General features: G+C 43.1%; 1 protein-coding gene across 2 annotated transcripts in view; it reads left to right on the forward strand.

Moving 5' to 3' along the window:
• Gmcl1 (germ cell-less 1, spermatogenesis associated) overlaps positions 1-19,991 on the forward strand; it is a 40,039-nt gene that overhangs the window by 15,380 nt on the left and 4,668 nt on the right. Inside the window, exons 5-14 of one of the 2 annotated variants that reach the window (XM_052719668.1) lie at positions 1,324-1,436; positions 1,972-2,037; positions 4,934-5,018; positions 7,247-7,337; positions 8,310-8,447; positions 11,423-11,492; positions 13,951-14,026; positions 16,799-16,944; positions 18,052-18,139; positions 18,443-18,711. In XM_052719668.1, the coding sequence (XP_052575628.1) occupies positions 1,324-1,436; positions 1,972-2,037; positions 4,934-5,018; positions 7,247-7,337; positions 8,310-8,447; positions 11,423-11,492; positions 13,951-14,026; positions 16,799-16,944; positions 18,052-18,139; positions 18,443-18,532 (963 nt within the window). In that variant the 3' untranslated portion in view covers positions 18,533-18,711. Of the gene's footprint in view, positions 1-1,323; positions 1,437-1,971; positions 2,038-4,933; positions 5,019-7,246; positions 7,338-8,309; positions 8,448-11,422; positions 11,493-13,950; positions 14,027-16,798; positions 16,945-18,051; positions 18,140-18,442; positions 18,712-19,991 lie in introns of those variants that run through there. The other variant, XM_052719666.1, reaches the window with a different exon arrangement.

Here is a 19,991-nt window from a genome sequence, read left to right on the forward strand (position 1 = left end):
TCAGGTTGGCTGAGGGTCCAGCTCTGTTGTGGAGCACTCGCCTGGCTTGTGCAGGCCTTGGGTTTGATTCCCAGCCCCACACCAGAACAACAGAGGACTATTTCAGGTACAATGTGTGAAGAAAAGCGGGCACATTTGAGACACAAATGTACTGCGGTTGTCCAAATGCCATCTAGATGAAGTTAACAGTAATAACCAGAGAGGAAAAGGCTCCAGAAGAGGAAGTCGGGTGGTGGGGTGGGATCTACTGGGACAGTGAAGTTGAGGTGTTAGGAAAAGAAGGATCTAGAATTAAATTCAAAAACCAATGCGTCAATGTTATGCTTTAATTTAAACTTCTGTGGTTTGACCTGCTGATCTATTTAAAGTGCTTGTTATTAGGCTAGGCGGTAGTGACGCATGCCTTTGATCCCAGCACTCGGGAGGTAGAGGCAGGTGGATCTCTGTGAGTTCAAGGCCAGCCTGGTCTACAGAGTGAGATGCAGGACAGCAAGGGCTGTTACACAGAGAAACCCTGTCTGGAAAAACCAAAAAAATAAAAATGAAAAAGTGCTAGTTATTAGCTTATTTATTGTCCTGGTTGATAATATTTTTTTTCAAATATTTTTATCTTTCCAATACTTACTTTGAATATATATTATAACTTTGGTCATTTTTTGGATTTGTTCTAAATCTGCTTTCTGCCTTATTTTTATAACTTACTAATTCTAACTTAATAATATAGTTGCATGATGAATGTATTTCAGAAATCTGAATGAAAAATGACAATATTCTCTGTGTACGTGGGAGGTGGTTTATTTGAAACCTATGTGACTCCTTTAGATTACAATTTTAATATGTTATTTAAAACTGTGATATACTTGTTTAGAGCATCGGTTGGGTATTGATGGTGCTTTAAACTTTACTGAGCGATGTTCCATACATCTGTATCATTTCTTTGTCTACCCTGTCTCTTGGTTAGCTGACTGTGTAAAGAGTTCTTAGATTAGTAAGAGCAGGAAGAACGTACGGTAAGGTGCTGTTGAAGACATTTGCAAAGGTCCAGAGTGGAAAACAGAACTGAGACACGCAGCGTCTCCCTGTCCCTGTGCCTCCCCTGCCCATTTCGTTCTCCGTCCCAGGTGTGGAGTGGGGCACTTGCTGGATCCTTTCTTCGTTGTTTTTATTGACTTAGAAGAAACTTAGGCTTGCTGCACTTAATGAGTTTTCGTCCTTCCTTCCTTGCTATTTTGATTTATTTTTACTTTTTAATATTTAAAAGCACATATGAGAGCTGATTTTCCCAGGTGAAATGGCCTTTCCAGTGCTTGTTTATATTTACAGGATGGTTTAATACAGCAGTGTGGTGAGACAATGAAGGAAACAATTAATGTGAAAACTGTGTGTGGCTATTATACATCAGCAGGGACCTATGGATTAGACTCTGTAAAGAAAAAGTGAGTCGCTTTTCCTATTTTTTCCCATCCCACTTCTGGGAATTTGGCTGTGTTGTAGTTTTATGAGAGTGTAAGAAAGAATTAGTGGGGGAAAGAATAGAGTGATAGAATTTGTTATTTTGAAAGCCCGCTTTTCTTCTGGACTGAGCGTTAAGTTGCTCAAGAGTTGCGCTTGTCGGTGACCATGGGGGGGCTGAACTATGCTCATACAGCTGTGGCCGCCACTTGAGGAGGCGCCATAGACTTTATATACTAATGTAGATCTGGGTAGTTTGACTCTTGAGAATTGCAGAGCTTATTTTCAGATGGTACGGAAGGTAACGTCTTACAAGGCATTTAACTTCTTAATGAGAAATGATACTAATATAAAGGGAATACCCCATAATAACTACTGACAAAAGCTATACTAAATTTCAGATCACTGAGGTAAAAACTTTGAGCATGGCCTAGCATGATTAATATCTTTTCTCTAAACTATAAGATGTCAGTGAGTTACCAGTTTCAGATAAAATAGCTAACCACACTTTTCCCTCAGGTGCCTCGAGTGGCTTCTGAACAACCTGATGACTCACCAGAGTGTGGAGCTTTTCAAAGAACTCAGGTATTTGGATTCCAAGAACCTTCACAGCAGATCACCCTAAAGTGATACTTTGCATTTGCTCAGGTATTCAGGTGTTTGTAAAACACAAAGAACAGTATGAGAACCAGTTCTAGTGTGTACACCTTTAATCTTAGCACTTGGAACACAGAGGCAGGTGGATCTCTGAGTTAGAGGGCAGCTTGGTCTGCAAAGTGAGTTCCAGGACAGACAGGGATACATAGTAAGACCCTGTCTCAAGAAGAGGAGGAGGAGGAGGAGCAGAAGGAAGAGGAGGAGAATAAGGAGAAGAAGAGCAAACAATTTAGTGAAAGGCACACTGACTGTATACGCAAACTGAGTAAATGCTGCACATCTCTCTCTTTATTGTAAATGATAAAATGTACATATACTGTTTAACAATTGTAATAGAAATGTACCACTCCTCTAAGACTGTAAAGACGTTCAAGTGCTACCTCGCTTCTGCAAGCCTGTAAAGCTTCAAAAGGGATAGTTTGAAAACCATTTTTATCATAGAACATGGCCTTGCTAGAAATCGCTAGGGTGCATCCTTCCTGCACAGCTGCTCTGCAGTCTGGTGGAGGGTGGTGAACACCCTCCCCACACCCCTGCTTTCCTGCACAGCCGCTCTGCAAGACCATGTTGTACACCAGATGATAAAAGATTTCTTTACCCTTTATTATCAAGCAAAATCCTGCTCAAATATTAAAGGACAAATGGGGGACCTAAATTGAGTCACAAGCCACCTCTTACACCCGCAGTTGCTCATTCCTCGCTCCCCAAAAGGCCTGCCCCTTCCTCGGTCATGGCTATCCCCAATGAAAACCCTTCCTCTTGGACCGAAAAAAAAAAACCGCTCCTCTCAGTTGGCTAGCTGACTGGTCACTGAATTCCTGAAACAACATGTTTTAGGGGGAAAATGTTTTGTAAAGATTTATTTTAGTGTAAGTTTGTCTGCCTGTATGTCTCTGTCCAGGAGTCCTTAGAGACCAGAAGAGGGTGTAGGATCCACTAGAACTGAAGTTAGAGGTGTTTGTGAGCCACTATGTGGGTTCTGGGAAGCAATAAGCACTCTTACCATTGAGCCATCTTCCAGACCCTATCTTACAATTTCTATGGGACAATAGATGGCTCAGCGGATGGAGGCACTTACGCAAAAAGCCTGTTGACCTGTATTCTATCCCCTGAACCACAGGGTAACGGGAGAGAACCAGTCCCTGTCACTTGTCCCGTGACTTCCCACCTGTCATGGCCTGTCTTCTCTCCCTCCTGCTCGCTCGCGCTCTCTCTCTGTCTCCCCACAAACACACACACACACACACACACACACACACACACACACACACACGCTTACACACATAGAATAAAATTAAAAAGTAATGTTTACTGAACCTGATAAATTATACTCATAGTTAGCTTGGCCCTTTGAACTGCATCTATGTATCATTCACTCTGTCTTACTTTCTTCTTGATGTCCCTGGAGTATTAAAGCTGTACCATTGAGGACTGTGAATGATGCAGTTTGGTTGTGCTGTGTTTTCCACGGTCAGAGCTTTCCTGCATCAGTGAGACTGGAAAATTCTGGATGGGAAGGATTTTTTGAAGGCTCTAAGGTATAACTGTCTGTCATGAGTGGTTTTTTTGATCTTTTTTTTTTAGTAGTAGTTTTGTTTTTGGGGTTTTTGTTTTTGAGACAGGCTCTCTCTATACAGCCCTGGTTGCCTTGGAGCTCACTATGTAGATCAGGCAGGCCTTGAACTCACAGATTCACCTAGCTCTGCCTCTGGAATGCTGGGATCAGAAGCATTTTGATGAAAACGAATACAACAAAGGGTTTAGTATGTCATGGCTTCCGAGGTGGGAGAGATATTAAAGATCTCACTGAACTTTGTCAAAAAGAAGGTGTCATAGAGGAGTCATCTTAAAAACCCGGAAGCTTTTCTGGTTAAAGGAAAAGGAAAGAAAAAAATAGAGTGAGCAGCCAGTGACCGCATTTCGTTTCTACCTTTAAACTACTGTACCTCCTCATCTTACTCTGAGAGTAATAAAAATGTTGTTTGTTTGCTTTTGGTTTGTTTGTTCTTTGAGACAAGTTCTCACTGTGTAACCCTGACTATCCTGGAATTCACTGTGTTGATCAGGCTAGCCTTGAACTCACAGAGATCCTCCTGCTTCTGCTGGAATTATAGACATGAGCTACCATGCCTGACTTAAATGGACTTTCTGACTAGAAGTTTTTTTAAACATAGATGTTAAAAGTTATTTTGAATAGTATGTGGTGTCCCGCTGATAATCTTAGCACTGAGAAGGCTAAGACAGGAGGATGGCCAGTTTGAGAACAGCCTGGTCTATAGCAATTTCCTGCTTCAGGAAAAGAAAGGGTACTTTGAAGATGCAGCTATTTTAGTGAATTTTCAATTTTTTTTTTCATAGAAATATGGGGAGGAAGATGAGAGTGCTGCTGTTTAGTCAGATTCTGCAGTACTTTTCCAGCATCTGAATAAATGCAGGCTCTGCAGATCCTTCACAACCCGGGGTCACAATTAAGGGTTGTGTGAAATGGAGTGCTAGCGAAGGTGCTCTGTCTCGTGCAGATAACATTGCTGCCATCTTCAGTTCCATATTTCTTTTGACAGAGAAGTAAAAGTTTTTAGGGCCAATGAGATGGCTTAGCAGATAACAGCAGTTGTTACAAAGGCCTCATGACCTGATCCCAGGCCCCTGAACCTGTGGTAGAAAGAGAGAGTCAAGTCCTGAAAGTTGTCCTCTGCACACCAGGGCACTCGTGGGCCTGCACTCACACATGTTACATACATACAAATACAAATTTTTTAAAAGTCACCAGAGTCCTTTAGCTGTGTATGAAGACGAGCTTACTTCTGTGTTTTGTCTTTTCCAGTATAAACGTCATGAAACAGCTCATCGGTTCATCGAACTTATTTGTGATGCAAGTGGAGATGGATGTGTATACAGCTCTTAAAAAGGTATTGGTGTATGTATACAGGAATGTTACTTCAGTTGCTCCCATAGTGAAAAACTGGAAACAGTGCTTATGGGTGCTCAGTTAGGCAGAACTACACGTGCTGCTTGGTTTACAGTGGGTTGTGTCTGGTAAATCCATCATCATAAGCTGAAAATAACGAACCTGAACACCACAGCTCAGCCTCACCCTCCTTGAATGTGCTCATAATGCTTATTTAGCCATAGTGGCCACATCACCTAACCTAAGACACTTACATCATTAAGTGTCATGTGACTTCTATAATTTGTTCAGTTCTCTCCTGAAGTGAAAGCATGTGATCCTTGGTGCATTTCTCTGTCACCACAGTTGAAAACCTAAGTCAGTCCACCACGCCATCTCAAGCAGGTGGCTATGTGCCAAATCCTAAGTCTTTATTTAGATTTGGGGGTTCGTGACTGTCTTAGTTATTGTTCTGTTGGTGAAGAGACCCCATGACCAAGACAACTTATAAAAGAAAGCATTTAACTGGGGGCTCGCTAATAATTTCAGAGGGTTAGTCCATGATTAGCATGGCAGGGAGCATGGCAGCAGGCAAGCAGGCATGATGCTGGAGAAGTAGCTGAGAGTTTAAATCATTATCAGCAAGATGAAGGCAGAGAGAAAGATTGGACCTCCGGTGGGCTTTAAAACCTCAGAGCCCACCCCCATTGACACACTTTCAAAATGCCACACCTTCTAATCCTTCTCAAACATTTCCACCAACTGAGGACTAGGCATTCAGATAATGCTGTTCTCTTTCAAACCACCACAATATTTGGTTTTGCTTTTTTTTCTGGAGGCAGGGCCTCATTCTGCATCCCACACTTGTACCAATCCTTCTGCCTTGGCCTCTTATGTGCAGTGATTACATATAGGAGCACCAAGCCCAGCTTTTTTTTACCCTTTTGACAGATTTAGGTCTAGTTTTGTTTCACAGTTGAAAACAAAATCAGCTATTACTGTGACTGTTGGTGAGAACTAGCATCTGTACTCAGCGGCCACTGCTCTTGCCCCACTGCATCACCTGTAATAATCCACAGTCCCTGTGCAGAATGTAGTGTGCACTTCATGCAGCTGTGAAACCTTTAGTGAGAACCTTCCAAGTCACAGCGCTTCTGTGGTCAGGATGAGACTGCAGCTGTTAGTTTCCTTCAAGGAAACTTAGCATTTGGGCTGTTGAAAAATGTGGGGGTGGGGGGAGACCCCACTTTTACCTGTGAGCTCCAGTGGCAATCACTCTGTCAGTGTAGCTGATTTGATGCCAGCACCATGCTTATAAACACTCAGTACACATCCCTTAGTGACCTGGGGAGCACTCCATGACACTCCAGTTGCAAATGAAGAAATTTAACCCCAGAGAAATTAAGTGATGTGTTCAGTTTCTACATGACAGTTGGAGAGTGAACATCCACACTCATTACTGCTTCCATACCGTCTCAACATCACAGAGTCAGAATTTCCTTTTCCCGTGTTCACTTTTTTTTTCAGTCTTGTGGGCTTTTAACATATTTAGTGTTATTTTGTTAATGATTAGAATAAATTAGTACAGAATTACCAGTGTCTTATGTATGTTAAAGCTGTAGATATTTGATTCAGTAAGGTGTGCTTGCGACTCTCATTATTATAATGCACTGAGTTTTTATTATCGGAGCTCTATTTCCTGCCATGATGACTTGAAAGCTTTAATAGTAAGCTTTCATTTGCTTGTAAAATGAAAATTTTAGCCATTATCTTAGGCTAGAGATGTAGCTCAATTGGTAGAGTGTTTGCCTGGCATGTACAGAGCCTTGGGTTTAATAACCAGCACCTCTTAAACCAGTGGTTTTCAACCTTCTTAATGCTGCAACCCTTCAGTACAATTCCTCATGTTGCAGTAACCTCCCAACCATAAAATTATTTTCATTGCGACTTCATAACTGTAATTTTGCTACTGTTATGAATCTAAATACTTTTGGAGATAGAGGTTTGCCAAGGGGGTTGTGACCCACAGGTTGAGAACTGCTGACTTAAACTGAGTATAGTGGCACAGGCCTATAACTCCAGCTCTCCACAGGTTGTTTAAGGTTATCCTCAGCTACATATTAATTTCAAGGTCAGCCTGGGCTACATGAGACTCCATCTCAAAAGAAAGTTTTTTTTTAATAGGTCTATTTTAAAATATCATGAAGTGATGAAGTCTTACAATTCTTTTTTTATTATTTTTTTAACTAGTGGATGTTCCTTCAGCTGGTACCTTCCTGGAATGGGTCTTTAAAGCAGCTTTTGACAGAAACAGATGTCTGGTTTTCAAAGTGGAAAAAAGGTATATTGAAATTTTTATTGAGAATCTCCCTCCTCTCCCCCCCCCCACGCCTTTTTTTTTTTCTTTTAATGACACTTCTTAAAATCAGGCCTTGGCTTTCGCTTACAGACTTGGTTTTAGAGCTGGAAGACAGCTGAGCAATTTCCTACTTGAGCCTCCTGTTCACAGCAGGAGAGTCAGTGCTGAGTAAGGACAGGCTCCTGACCTGTGGCTGCATTCTGACCCCAGACCTACACTGTTCCCCTGTTTGTCACCAGCTCATCCGGGGAGTTATACTTGCTTGTTTGGTCGATTAGAGTTCCCCTGGTAAGCTAGGCCCCAGCTCTCAGGCAGTGACTCCTGATAGGGCCTCTGGACTGCTTCTGAGCATCACTGACTGGAAAGTAGATACAGAGGTGGTGTGTGACATGCACCACACAGTGTGTAAGCAGCCCTTGCTGGGGCTGGAGACATAGCTCAGGAGTTGTTAAGAGTGAGTACTACCCTTGCAGAGGACGTAAGTTCAGTTCCCAACACCCACATCAAGCAGCTCAGAACTGCATGTGGTATCCATTATTGATGTCAGTTAGAAGGATGGATAGCTGTTCTTGTCCTGGTCATCACGTGAAGACCCTCATATGTCCTTCTGGGTTCCTTGGGAAGGGATTAGAAAGAGAGAGAAAGTCTCATGTGAGCCACTTCCTCAAGCACACCTCTCCTACCATACTGTCCTATAAGATCAACCACAAGAATAAAAGGACAGCTGAAGTCTCAGCCAAAGGTCTACTTAGTACCAAAATTAATTTGAGAGATTTTTCAAGTTCCTCTAAGGTTTTTCACATCTTAGATTTACTAAGACTGTTGAAATCCTTGGAAGTAGCTTACTTGCATTCTAGCAGACTGTGTGTGTGTGTGTGTGTGTATCTCCATAGAAACATTTAGTAAAACAGCACGTTTGACAAGAATGCTGTTTAATTAAAACTTTCTTAATAGACTTTGAAGGGACGACTTTCCTTGAAACTGAGCAGGGAAAACCGTTTGCGTCCGTGTTCAGACATTTAAGGCTACAGTACATTATCAGTGACCTGGCTTCTGCAAGGATCATCGAGCAGGATTCTCTGGTACCTTCAGGTAAGAAAACCTGATGTGTTTGTGACTTGAAGTCATGTTTTTCTGATTGTAGCATTTCATACTTGCATAGGAAAGAACAGTTAAAGAAACCAGGAAGTTATCTTTGATCCCATAAGGTATGTATCTTTATGCTCATGGAGATGAGCATGTGAATATCCAGTGCTCACATTTCATACTGCTTTCCTGTGTCATATGTCATTAAAGTACCTGCCACAATATTTAAGTGACTAAGAAGCATTTTGCAATAGAGTACTTTGTTTTTTGTTTTCTGCACTGAGGATCAAACTCAGGGCTTTGTGCTGCATGCTAGCCCCTACCAGTTAGCTGTAGCTTCAGCCCCAACTTGAAGTGTTCGATCTCAGACTTTCACTTCCCAAGTGCTGCCGTTAGAAGCGTACGACCACACACTTGGCTCTGGGTATTCCTCAGGTTGGGTAACCAGTGCACTGTTTTGGATAGTAGCCTGAAAAAATTACTTTCAATATGTTTAAAAAGTACAGCTGCTCTTTTTATTAGTTCCTCTTAAATTTGCTTAGTTTCTGCTTTTTCTTATTCTGAATTCCTAAACATGTTGAATCAAGTATGTCTACTCATTATAATTCAAATTTCTTGAAACAAGTATTTATTTTTATAAGTCTGTTGTAGTTGTAACAAGCTGCATTTGGTAGTGTATAAGTACATTAGGACATTTGTCTAGTATGTTTAAGACCCTGGTTTTGAAGCAAAGTCCAGCAAAAAGAAAGAAAGCAAGCAGGGCACCAAGCCTATAATAGTTTAGTGTGTCCTAAACCCCAGGCAGAGATGGAAATTAGACGCCAAAGCCTATGACACGTCCTTCCAGTCAAACTTTCCTTAAGGTGCTCTAAAGACTGATTTTAATTGTGTATCAGTACGTGTCTTGTGTGTGTGTGCATTTGAGTACAGGTGCAGGCATTGGATTCTCTAGAGCCGAAGTTACACATGCTTGGTTGTGGACTGTCTGATTGTGGGCAAGGAACCAAACTTGAGTCCTCTGGAAGAGCAGCAACTGAGCCAACTCTCCAGCCCCATCTTTAAGGATGGTTGAGTTTGGAAAACAGTCTGATATAATTTACATTTGGTGTGTCTGGTACAAGGGGACAAGTTTTATGTCTGAAAGACAAATTGTATAAACATCTGGAGTCTGAAGCATTTTATTTGGTATATTTTTTTTTTTTTTTTTTTTTTTTTTTTTGATACAGGGTCTTATTGTATTGCCATGGCTGGCCTGGAGCTTTCTTCCTTTTTTTTTTTTTGATCTGGGGATCAAACCCAGGGCCTTGCGTTTGCTAGGCAAGTGCTCTACCACTGAGCTAAATCCCCAACCCGGTATAAATTTTTTTAAAAAATAGACTTATGGCCAGATTTCAGGGGTTTTTTTTCTTCCTGATGTGAAATGATTTGAGAAAGCTTGAAACAAATTTTATTCCATCTTATAAATATAAGCAAAATTTTCTGTGTGTTCAAAATTTCAATTTAAAAAGAAAATGTAAGTTAAAATTAAATGTCACACTTTTGTAAGGAAGCAGAAAGTGTCATGTGGCTCATTGGTATATGCTCTCAGAAGGAAATGGGGCTAGAGATGTAGACTGGGGCAGAGCTCTTGAGTGCCATGCACAGAGCCCTGGGTTCCATCCTCAGCAGGAGAGGGGGTGTCTTAATGTTAGGCTCAACTGAGGTTCCTTATGTCATAGAATTAGATTTGTCATAGGTCATCTCAGCAGATGTCTTATTCTGTAGCCTCTGTTAGGCCTCCTCCACTCTCATCCATCTTATCTCCACACCTCCCAAACGCTGTTTGTTTGTTTGTTTGTTCGTTTGTTTTCTAGAGGTGGGATCAACAAAATCTCAAAATCGTCTGTCTCCTCTCTGCATTTATTTAGCTGTACTAAAGAGAACCTTATCTCTCAACCTGGTGACCAGGGACCAGGAGGTTAAGACAGGCACAGTCAGTCCTAGCCCCCAGGGTCCTTTCCAGTACTGCTTGTGACCTGACCCCTCCTCCTTCCTCCACATCACCCCTTGGTTTACCCCCTTCCTTCCTAACCAGTCAGTTTATTTATAGGATTCCTACCTTCTCATTGTTTGACCTCAGCTCTGGGAACATGTATCTTTGCAGAATAGTAGGCACTTACCACCCATGGAAATGCCATGACTTGTTCATCAGAATTGGTCTGCATCAGAAGTTTGGTGTTTTCAGGCGTTATCTCACCTGCCATTCATAGCCCCATTCCCTTTCACAGTCCTCTGTCTCTTCAGCCCTCTCTTCTCCACTGCTCTGTGGAACCTTGCCTGTCTTTTCTCAGCTCCTGTGGTCTTAGATTTTGTGTAGATGGTGGTAGGTTACACACAGTTGCCCTTCCACTAGGTAAAGTTAAAAGCTAGCAAGACCTTCTTTGTTCCACACCATTTCCCTGTGCACGCCTACTGCAGAGCACTCTAGAACTTGACAGATGGCTTTTTTCCCATAATGAGATGTTACTACAGATAACTTAATAGATGAAGAATCCATTATTAAGTTCCCCAATACGGAACTTTATTAAAAACTGAAAATAGCCAGGCAGTGGTGGTGTATGCCTTTAAGCCTAGCATTCAGGAGGCAGAGGTAGGCAGATCTCTGTAAGTTCAAGGCCAGCCTGGTCCAAAAATACCTGAAAACACTCTTAGGAACAATGTTCACAAATGGAATCAATGTTCTGCGAGGAGCAAAGGGAAGTACCAGCATAGCCTGGTGCCAGCATAGCCTGGTGCCAGCATAGCCTGTTTTCTCTTTTCCGGAAAGGAGGTCCTTCTTAAGTCTAAGGGAAGACTTAATGCCCTTTATCACGGTAGAGCTAAGAGTCTCATTGTTGCTGTGTATTTATAAAATAAACTGCCTGCTTTGTAAATTGCTGTTTTAAATATAAGTTTAGGAGTAAGTTTTACCGACTACTTGTTAATTGCTGTTTACCCTTTAGAATGGCTGTCCTCAGTGTATAAACAGCAGTGGCTGGCCATGCTCCGTGCTGAACAAGACAGTGAAGTGGGGTAAGTATGCTCCATCGTGTTACTGGGTATTCAGTGTGGGAGACTGAACCTGAGGCCTGGCATGTGCTCGACTGAGTGCTCTACCACAGAGTCCCCAATCCAACATAAATAGTAAGCCTTGCTATGAATTTCCACTATGGTTTTAGCGGAGCTCCTTAGGAACGGCCGTCTAAGAAAATGGGCAGAAAAGAGGACTGGAGGGGAAAGCTGCCCAATGCTGAGCGATTTTGAGAAAGCCTGTGAGCAAGACCATGGGACTCGAGACTTCTTCCAGGCAGAGCCCTGCAAACAGAAAGTGAGGTGCTTGCTTCCCTCAGAATTCTGTCTGACAGTGTCATCCTGCAGCTGCAGTCGTTGCTGCCTGAGGTACTGCTGCTGTCAGGCATGCAGCAGACGTGGTTTACATGCACAAGACTGTTTGCACCTCACATGGTTGCCGTGACTTTTTAAAGGCATCCACTCACATACTGCCATGCTGTTTAAACTGACACTTTTAGAAATTTATATGCAGATAAAGCTCATTTTCATACTGTGGGATGATGTCAAATTATGATTAATAAATAGGTTTTGAAGATATTTGCATTGAGTGAATGAAAGCCATCGGGTTATAGTTGCACAAAGGAGGCCTAAGAGAACTTTTTGTTTTGCCCTACTCTCTTTTAACACTTTTTTTTTTTTTTTTTTTTTTTTTTTTTTGGTTTTTCGAGACAGGGTTTCTCTGTAGTTTTGCGCCTTTCCTGGAACTCACTTTGTAGACCAGGCTGGCCTCGAACTCACAGAGATCTTCCTGCCTCTGCCTCCCGAGTGCTGGGATTAAAGGCGTGCGCCACCACCCCATTTTTATGCACCAAAGAATTTCCAAAAAATAATAGCCTAGTTGTAAGTTTCTGTCCAAACAGCAAATATATGAAAATGTTCTATAAAATTCACAAGATTTTTTTGTTTGTTTGTTTGTTTTTGGGACAGGGTCTCAGCCAGCTGGTGGTGGTGGGTGGTGTATGCCTTTAATCCCAGCACTCAGGAGGCACAGGCAGGCAGATCTCTGAGTTTAAGGCCAGTCTGGTCTACAGAGTGAGTTCTAGGACAGTCAGAGCTACACAGAGAAACCTTGTCTCAAACTCCTGTCCCCCACCCAAAAGACAGACAGACAGACAGGGTCTCTTTATGTAGCCCTGGCTGTCCTGGAACTGGACCAGGCTGGTTTCAAATTTACATGGTGGTGCATGCCTGGGCTACAAGATTCTTATTGTCAGGGTTTTTGAAATTTCTATTTTATTTATAGTCTCATCTTTTTCCAAGTTTGTCTGTAGCATACTTATCAGCACAAAGACGATGAAATTCCTGAAGTAGAAGAAATTAAGAAGTAGAAAATGACCCACTTATTTAGTGGAAAGCGTGTCTGAAATGTTGGTATCAAGCAGTTCCCAGTGACACTGTAGCACTGTATATTGGGCTTTAAGTTTAGGATGTTTTTGAGGTTTTTTTTCTGCTTTGTCCTTTCTCTCTTAGCAGAGACACAGCTTCTGTAAGTGTTTGCTTGACCCCTGGAGCGTGTGTTCCACCTGGGGCATAGCTCGGGTCAAATGCTGATCTGTCATGCAGGATGTCCTAGGCCTTAGCACTACAGTAAACAGGGAGGGCATACAACTATCCTGTATGACTGCACAGCCTTGTTCATGCTGCTGAGTGCCTGGTCCAGCTTCATGGCTTCCAAAGTGTGAGGACTTTGTCTTATGATCTAGTAAAGCCGCCTTCCAGGATCTCCTCCCAGACTAAAGAGGATTATCTTTCTAAAACAGAAATGCAGTGTGTCACTTCTGCCTGCATATACAGGCATCTGATGCTGTTGAGTTGCTCTTCTGGGTTACTGAGGCTTGATAATGAATATTTGACTCATTATGCAGTTTTCTTTAATATGCCTGCAAAGTATCATACTAAAAAGTTGAATAGTCACAGAACACATGTCTGGGAACTCAGGAAAACTTCAGGAGAAACTCATAATCATGACCTATAGGAGCCTTCAGCAAGCAGCCTATCCCAGAAACCTCTGTCATCTCACACTTATCTTACACTCAGCTGACCAAATCCTATGTCCGTTTGACACTCTATAAACAAAAAAGGAAAAATAGACTGTTTGTTTGTATTCCTCCCCTGCAAAGAATACACATTCTACCAAACCCCAGCAAGCACCCCCTGAGGTGCAAACAACACTTATCCTGGGCTGACCCACCCTCCCCTTGAGTTTTATGTAGCCTTGGCTGTCCTGGAACTAGCTCTGTAGATCAGGCTGGCCTCAAACTCACAGAGATCTGCCTGCCTCTTCCTCCTGAGCATTGGAATTAAAGGTGTCCACTACCACTGCCCAGCAATTTTCTGTTCTTTTAAACTCAGCTTTTTTTTTTTTCAATTGCTAGTTGCCTATTATCTATGGGAGCTCATGACTCTTATATCATTTTAGGCCTCAAGAAATCAATAAAGAAGAACTTGAGGGAAATAGCATGAGGTGTGGTAGAAAGCTTGCCAAAGATGGCGAAGTAAGTACGTCTGTGGTCTGTATGTTCTCAGCTTACTGAGGAAATTCTCTTACACTCTTTGCTTTACTTTCATGTGTTTGCAGTTTTTCCTAATATGATACTTAAAAGTGGAATATCCGTGGCACTCGTACTACCTCAAAAATAAATAAGTGCATGTTCTTTTAAAGTAGTTTAAGTGTAAGAAAGCAAATGTCTGGGACTCCTGATTACTAGAATGTCATAGTTTGAGGAGACCTTACTTCATCTTTTCTGCAGCTTGGTGTCCTGAACAAGGGTTACAGCCACCATACTCAGTAGTTACTCAGTCTTGCTTGAAACCATTGAACTTGGGTTTAGAGTCCAGACGAGAAGCTTGAGAAGGTCCCTCTGCAGTACAGAAGTTGAGATTGATGTGTGTGGGAGGTGTTGCGTAGTCTTAGTGAGGTTCTGTTTGACAGTTACCTGTTGCTAGAGTTTTTCTGCCTGGCCCACAGTCAGGGCAAATCTCTCTCACCCGCCAGTCCCAAGCCGCTCAAACCCGATCAAGTAAACACAGAGACTTATTTTGGTTACAAACTGTATGGCCGTGGCAGGCTTCTTGCTAACTGTTCTTACAGCTTAAATTAATCCATTTCTATTAATCTATACCTTGCCACGTGGCTTGTGGCTTACCGGTACTTTACATCTTCCTTGTCCTGATGGCGGCTGGCAGTGTCTCCCCACCCAGCTTCCTGTTCTCTCAATTTTCCTCTCTGTTAGTCCCGCCTATACTTCCTGCCTGGCCACTGCCAATCAGTGATTTATTCATTGACCAATCAGCAACACATTTGACATACAGACCATCCCACAGCAGTTACCCTAACTCAAAGTCGTCTGTCCCTTCAGAATGCTCTCCCCATGAAGAGCTGCCTTTGTTGTTGTAGATTGTAATCCCATCACTGAAGGAAGTTAGGGCAGGAACCTGGAGGCAGGAGCTGATACAGAGACCATGGAGGATACTGTTTACTGGCTTGTTCATCATGGCTTGTTCAACCTGCTGTCTTACACCATCCAGGATCACCAGCCCAGGGGTGGCACCACCCACAAGGGCACCTCCCACATCAATCATTAATCAAGAAAATGCCCTACAGGACAATTTGTGTGGACATTTTCTCAATCAAGTTTCCTTCTCAAGTGACTCTAGCTTGTGTCAAGTTGATGTAAGACTAACCAGAACAAGGCTAGAGACAAGCACCATTCCTGGTGCGTTTTCCTTGAACATCACCCAGGTCTGTGGTGCTGCATGGTAGGCTGTCTACCTTTCTCCAGTGGACATGTCCTCCCTGTCTGAAGTGACTCTGACTTCTCACTTTATGAGGGCCATGCTGTTCATCCGATGCTCACACGGTACCTTGTCTTTCACTTCGGTAGGAGTCTGTATACCTTCCTTTCAGCAGTCTGCCAGCCTCCCTGACCTGCCACTGTCCTGAGCTGTCTGTTTTGTCTTGTCCACCATCTTGATTCCATCTTTTTGTTTTTGTTTTTGTTTTTCAAGACAGAGTTTCTCTGTGTAGCTCTGGCTGTCCTGGAACTCAAAGATCCGCCTGCCTCTGCCTCCCAAGTGCTGGGATTAAAGTTGTGCACCACCACCACCCATTGATTCCATCTTTTTTAACACTGAGAAGCCTGAAGTGCCCACCTCCCTCTGCTGCACCATCCACATTGCTCTTCTGCTGCACCTACTCATTCAGATCCTAACTGTTGGTCCCTGAGGACTGACTGCTCTTTGGCTGCACACCTCCTTCTAGTTCTTGCTCACATTTCTTCTGACTCCCCTGCAGTTATTCTCACCCCTCCACTGGAACTGCCACAGCAGTGTCAGTGATGATCCATGTTCAAGTGTTGTTCTCTTCTTGATGCTCTTGGCAACAATGACCTTTTTCACTTATCCCTGCTGGCGTCTCTTTCCACTTGACTTCCAGGACTCTTGCGCAGACAGTTGTCTTCCTACGTCATTGGCTGCTCCTTCTAAAGTCTACTAGATTCTTCTCTTCTTAGCAGTACTGCTGACTGAGGTTCGGGTCTTAATCCCTGTCTATGCTCAGTCCCATGTGCTCTCATTTATTCCCTTGACATTACAGCCTGTCTGCAGAAATGGCTCTTGACTTCTGCTGGGCATCTTTCTCAGATACCTAGAGCATCTCAGATGGAACATACCTCAGTTTTCCCCAGGATTCCTACTTGGAAATAGCACCTTTATTCATCTGTCATATATGCTCCAAACTGCATTTATGTGAATGCCTAATTCTTTCCTTCCACTCTTTGTGTCCATGAGAAATCCCTCAAGGGTCAATCCTTAAATGCATTTCATCATGTCTATATTAACACTCTATCCTTTCCCACACTGCCTTACTTCCCTCTCTGATTAACTGGTAGCTGTGGCGATGGTATCTGGAGTGGCCTTCATGTGTCTGGCGGTTGGTTGAAGCATTTTAGAGAACTTCTGAGCCTAGTCACTTTCACTACAGATGCCAGGTACCCAAGCTGTCTGTACTCAGAACTGTAGTGGGAGGCGTGGTTGCCTGGGATGGGACTGCAATGTGAAGGAAAGTATAGTATATCGCTTGGGGAGTCTGGCCACAGAAGGGGTCTCAAGTCCAGGGCGGATGTTTTGAGCAGAGTCATATGGGAGAGACACAGACAGAAAGTGCTTTTCTTTGCACATACTTGAAGTAAAAGGGGGGAAAAAATTTGAACTTTTAATTTATGATTTGCTAATGTGATGAACTGAAATGAATCTTTTGTATTTCTTAGTACTGCTGGCGGTGGACAGGTTTTAATTTCGGCTTTGACCTCCTTGTGACTTACACCAATCGGTACATCATTTTCAAACGCAATACACTGAATCAGCCATGTAGTGGATCTGTCAGCTTACAGCCTCGAAGGAGCATAGCATTTAGGTAGGATGGCACCCCCACTTCCTACACCAGTGAAAGGATAAGAAATGAGATGAAACCTTGATCACCAGTGTAGGACTTGGGTAAGACGCAGTATATGGGGAAGTACCAGGAGCTGAGAAAATGCCATTTCTTTGAATATATCTCCGTAAACAAGAAGAGAAGGTCTTGAGTGTCAGGATAAGCAGCTAGAGTAGGAATGAAGGACAACTTGATTCCAAGTGTGAAACTGTCACCATGTTACATTCCTAGCAAATAAAATATGCACACTAGAGTAAGACAGGCGTTCTTAGAAAGCACCTGCAGGACATGCTGTGTCCAGCCCTACCTGAAAGCTAAGCTGGCATTCACTTCCTGGAACTGGTGCTGTGGACTGACAGGGATAAGTAGCTGAGTGATGCTATTTGCAAAATCAACTCCATCAGGATTGCTGGCCTTTTGTTGGACTTCCCCTTTGAATGATGACTCGTGTTCTGCGGTGTGTGCATCACCACCCATGTTTATCCAGTTATCTTTCAAGCCTCACACAGGTTGCTTCTACCCTCCAGCAATCCTGATTCCACTCATGCCTAGAATAGAAAAGTTGGTGGGGATAGAAAGTAAGCTGGGGGAAGAGATTTGAAAAGTGGGGATGGTGTCAGCTGGGGAAGGTGGAAATGCTCTGAGGACAGATGTGGTGATGCCATTGCAAAGAAACTAAATAGTAAGCTTCATGTGTGTGTGTGTCTCACCATGGTGATGACAGGTCACTTCAGAGTTGTTTTTATACAATAATTAGAATAACACAAATTAGAAATCTGAATAGAGTTAATTTTAAAATCCTTTATAAAGGACTCACTCCTGTAATCCCATCACCTAGGAGGTAGAGGCAGGAAGATCATGGTTCAAGGCCAATCTGAGCTCCATAATGAGACCTGTTCCTAAAAACCAAGGGTTGGAGCTGTAGCTGTGGTACCATTTGCCTAGCATATCCAAGGCGCTGGGCTGGGCTCAGTCCACAGCACTGCCAGAAATAAGGCTTCCAGAGATATAGAGGGAAAAAGTAGAATGGGGAAGACCTTGTTTATATTAGTCTTCATGTTAAAATTGTATTTTTTTTTTAAATTTTAGATTGCGATTGGCTTCTTTTGACAGTAGTGGAAAACTCATATGCAGTAGAGCAACTGGCTACCAAATACTGACGCTTGAAAAAGACCAGGTATGTGTGTTTGTGTGCATGTGTGCTTGCGTGCGTGTGTGCTTGTGTGCATGTGTGCTTGTGTGCGTGTATGCTTGTGTGCGTGTGTGCTTGCGTGCGTGTGTGCTTGTGTGCATGTGTGTTTATGTGTGTGCGTGTGTGCTTGTGTGCGTGTGTGCTTGCCACTTGACTGCATCGTATGTGTGTTTGGAGTCTTTAAAGCTCTTAAGTAAAACTGACATTAAAATGACAATATTTTGATGTGAAAATTAGTTGAATTTTTGTTACAAAGTAAAGGTGAAAATATCCTGGTCACTTCTGCAGAGCTCGATTGATTCCAGCACTGTAGATCTGGTGTCCTGGATCCAAAACCATGAAACCCAAAATGCTGTATTAAAATCTAAAGTGTTCTGAGCACCATAGGGAGCAGTCCATCATGAAACAATATTTTCAATAAATGGTACATACAGTTACTTTGAGTCTCTTTGTGTGAATGTATGTATGAAACACAAATGAATCTGTGTGTAGACTTAAGATGTTCTGAAATCTGGAAAAATACAAAGGCTAGCAGTCTGGTCTCAAGACTTTCAGATGAGAGCTACTCTACCTTTTGAAACAAAAAGATCCTCTCGCCAGGTGGTGGTAGCGCACACCTTTAGTCCCAGCACTCAGGAGACAGAGGCAGGTGGATCACTGTGAGTTCAAGGCCAGGCTAGTCTATAGAGCGAATGCCAGGACAGCCAGAGCTGTTACACAGAGAAACCCTATCTCCAAAACCAAAACCAAAACCAAACAAAAGATCATCTGAGGGGAAGGAAGGAGTTGGTGGTAAGGAAATAATTCCTGTGAATATCATCTTCACAAAGCTGTGCAGTGCTTCTTCTATCCTGTACCCGGGAGCGCTTATTCACACTCTCACAGCAGATGTCCTGAAAATGCCTGACAACCCTCTATTGCTCCTGAGTGGAAGAGGATAGACCTCCATAACAGTCTCCATATCATCTCTGAAGTCATTGGTCATGTCATGCATCCACATGCGTGCATAAACTTGGAAATGTTAGGATGAGAAAGTAAACCGTTTTCAGAAACAAAAATGAGAGTGCCAAATGGTGAGGAAGTGTGTTTCTTTGAAAAGCCTACCACAGTGGTAGGAAGTCCTTTGCTGAGCCCTTATTTCCTCAGATGGGAGAGCCGGCACTGAGGAGACTCAGTAATTGTGCCCCCGAGGGCCTTAGGGAACCTCCCACCACACTTCCACTCTTGCTGCCCACGCGAAGGGCGGGCACGGCTCATGGCAGAGGGCTGGCTTATGTGAGAGAGGCCCTGAGCACTGTTGCAGATCCACAGAAGAAGAAAGAGACGCAGGCATGGCAAGTAGTATGTGGGAATGTCCTTTCCTTTCTTTCTTTTTTTAGACAGAGCTTCTCTGTGTAGCTTTGGCGCCTTTCCTGGAACTCATTCTGTGACCCAGGCTGGCCTTGAGCTCACAGAGATCCACCTGCCTCTGCCTCCTGAGTGCTGGGATTAAAGGCGTGTGCCACCACCACCCGGCCGGAAATGTCCTTTTCGACAGATATGGAATGAGGTCCTTCAAATCCCTGTCTTCCTACACTGAAATTTCCTGTGACTAAATGAGCAATGTCTGTCCTTACCTTCTATCTGGAACTTCATAACAAATAGCCACACCTCAAAGCATCCAGAAAGCTAAAAGGCTCCAGGCCAAGTTAACTCTACATACCCACTTTATTTGCTTAGTGCTGTTGTGCCTACTGCATGCTGAGTTCTGTTCCTGTGGGGAGGAAATCCACATGAGCCTGTGTTGGGTTAGCCTAGTAAGAAGCACTGTGGCATGATCCCAGAGCGCTGTGTGATG

The sequence above is a fragment of the Peromyscus californicus genome, unplaced genomic scaffold, assembly GCF_007827085.1.
Source record: "Peromyscus californicus insignis strain IS unplaced genomic scaffold, ASM782708v3 Scaffold_6__1_contigs__length_162567912, whole genome shotgun sequence".
Classification (NCBI taxonomy): domain Eukaryota; kingdom Metazoa; phylum Chordata; class Mammalia; order Rodentia; family Cricetidae; genus Peromyscus; species Peromyscus californicus.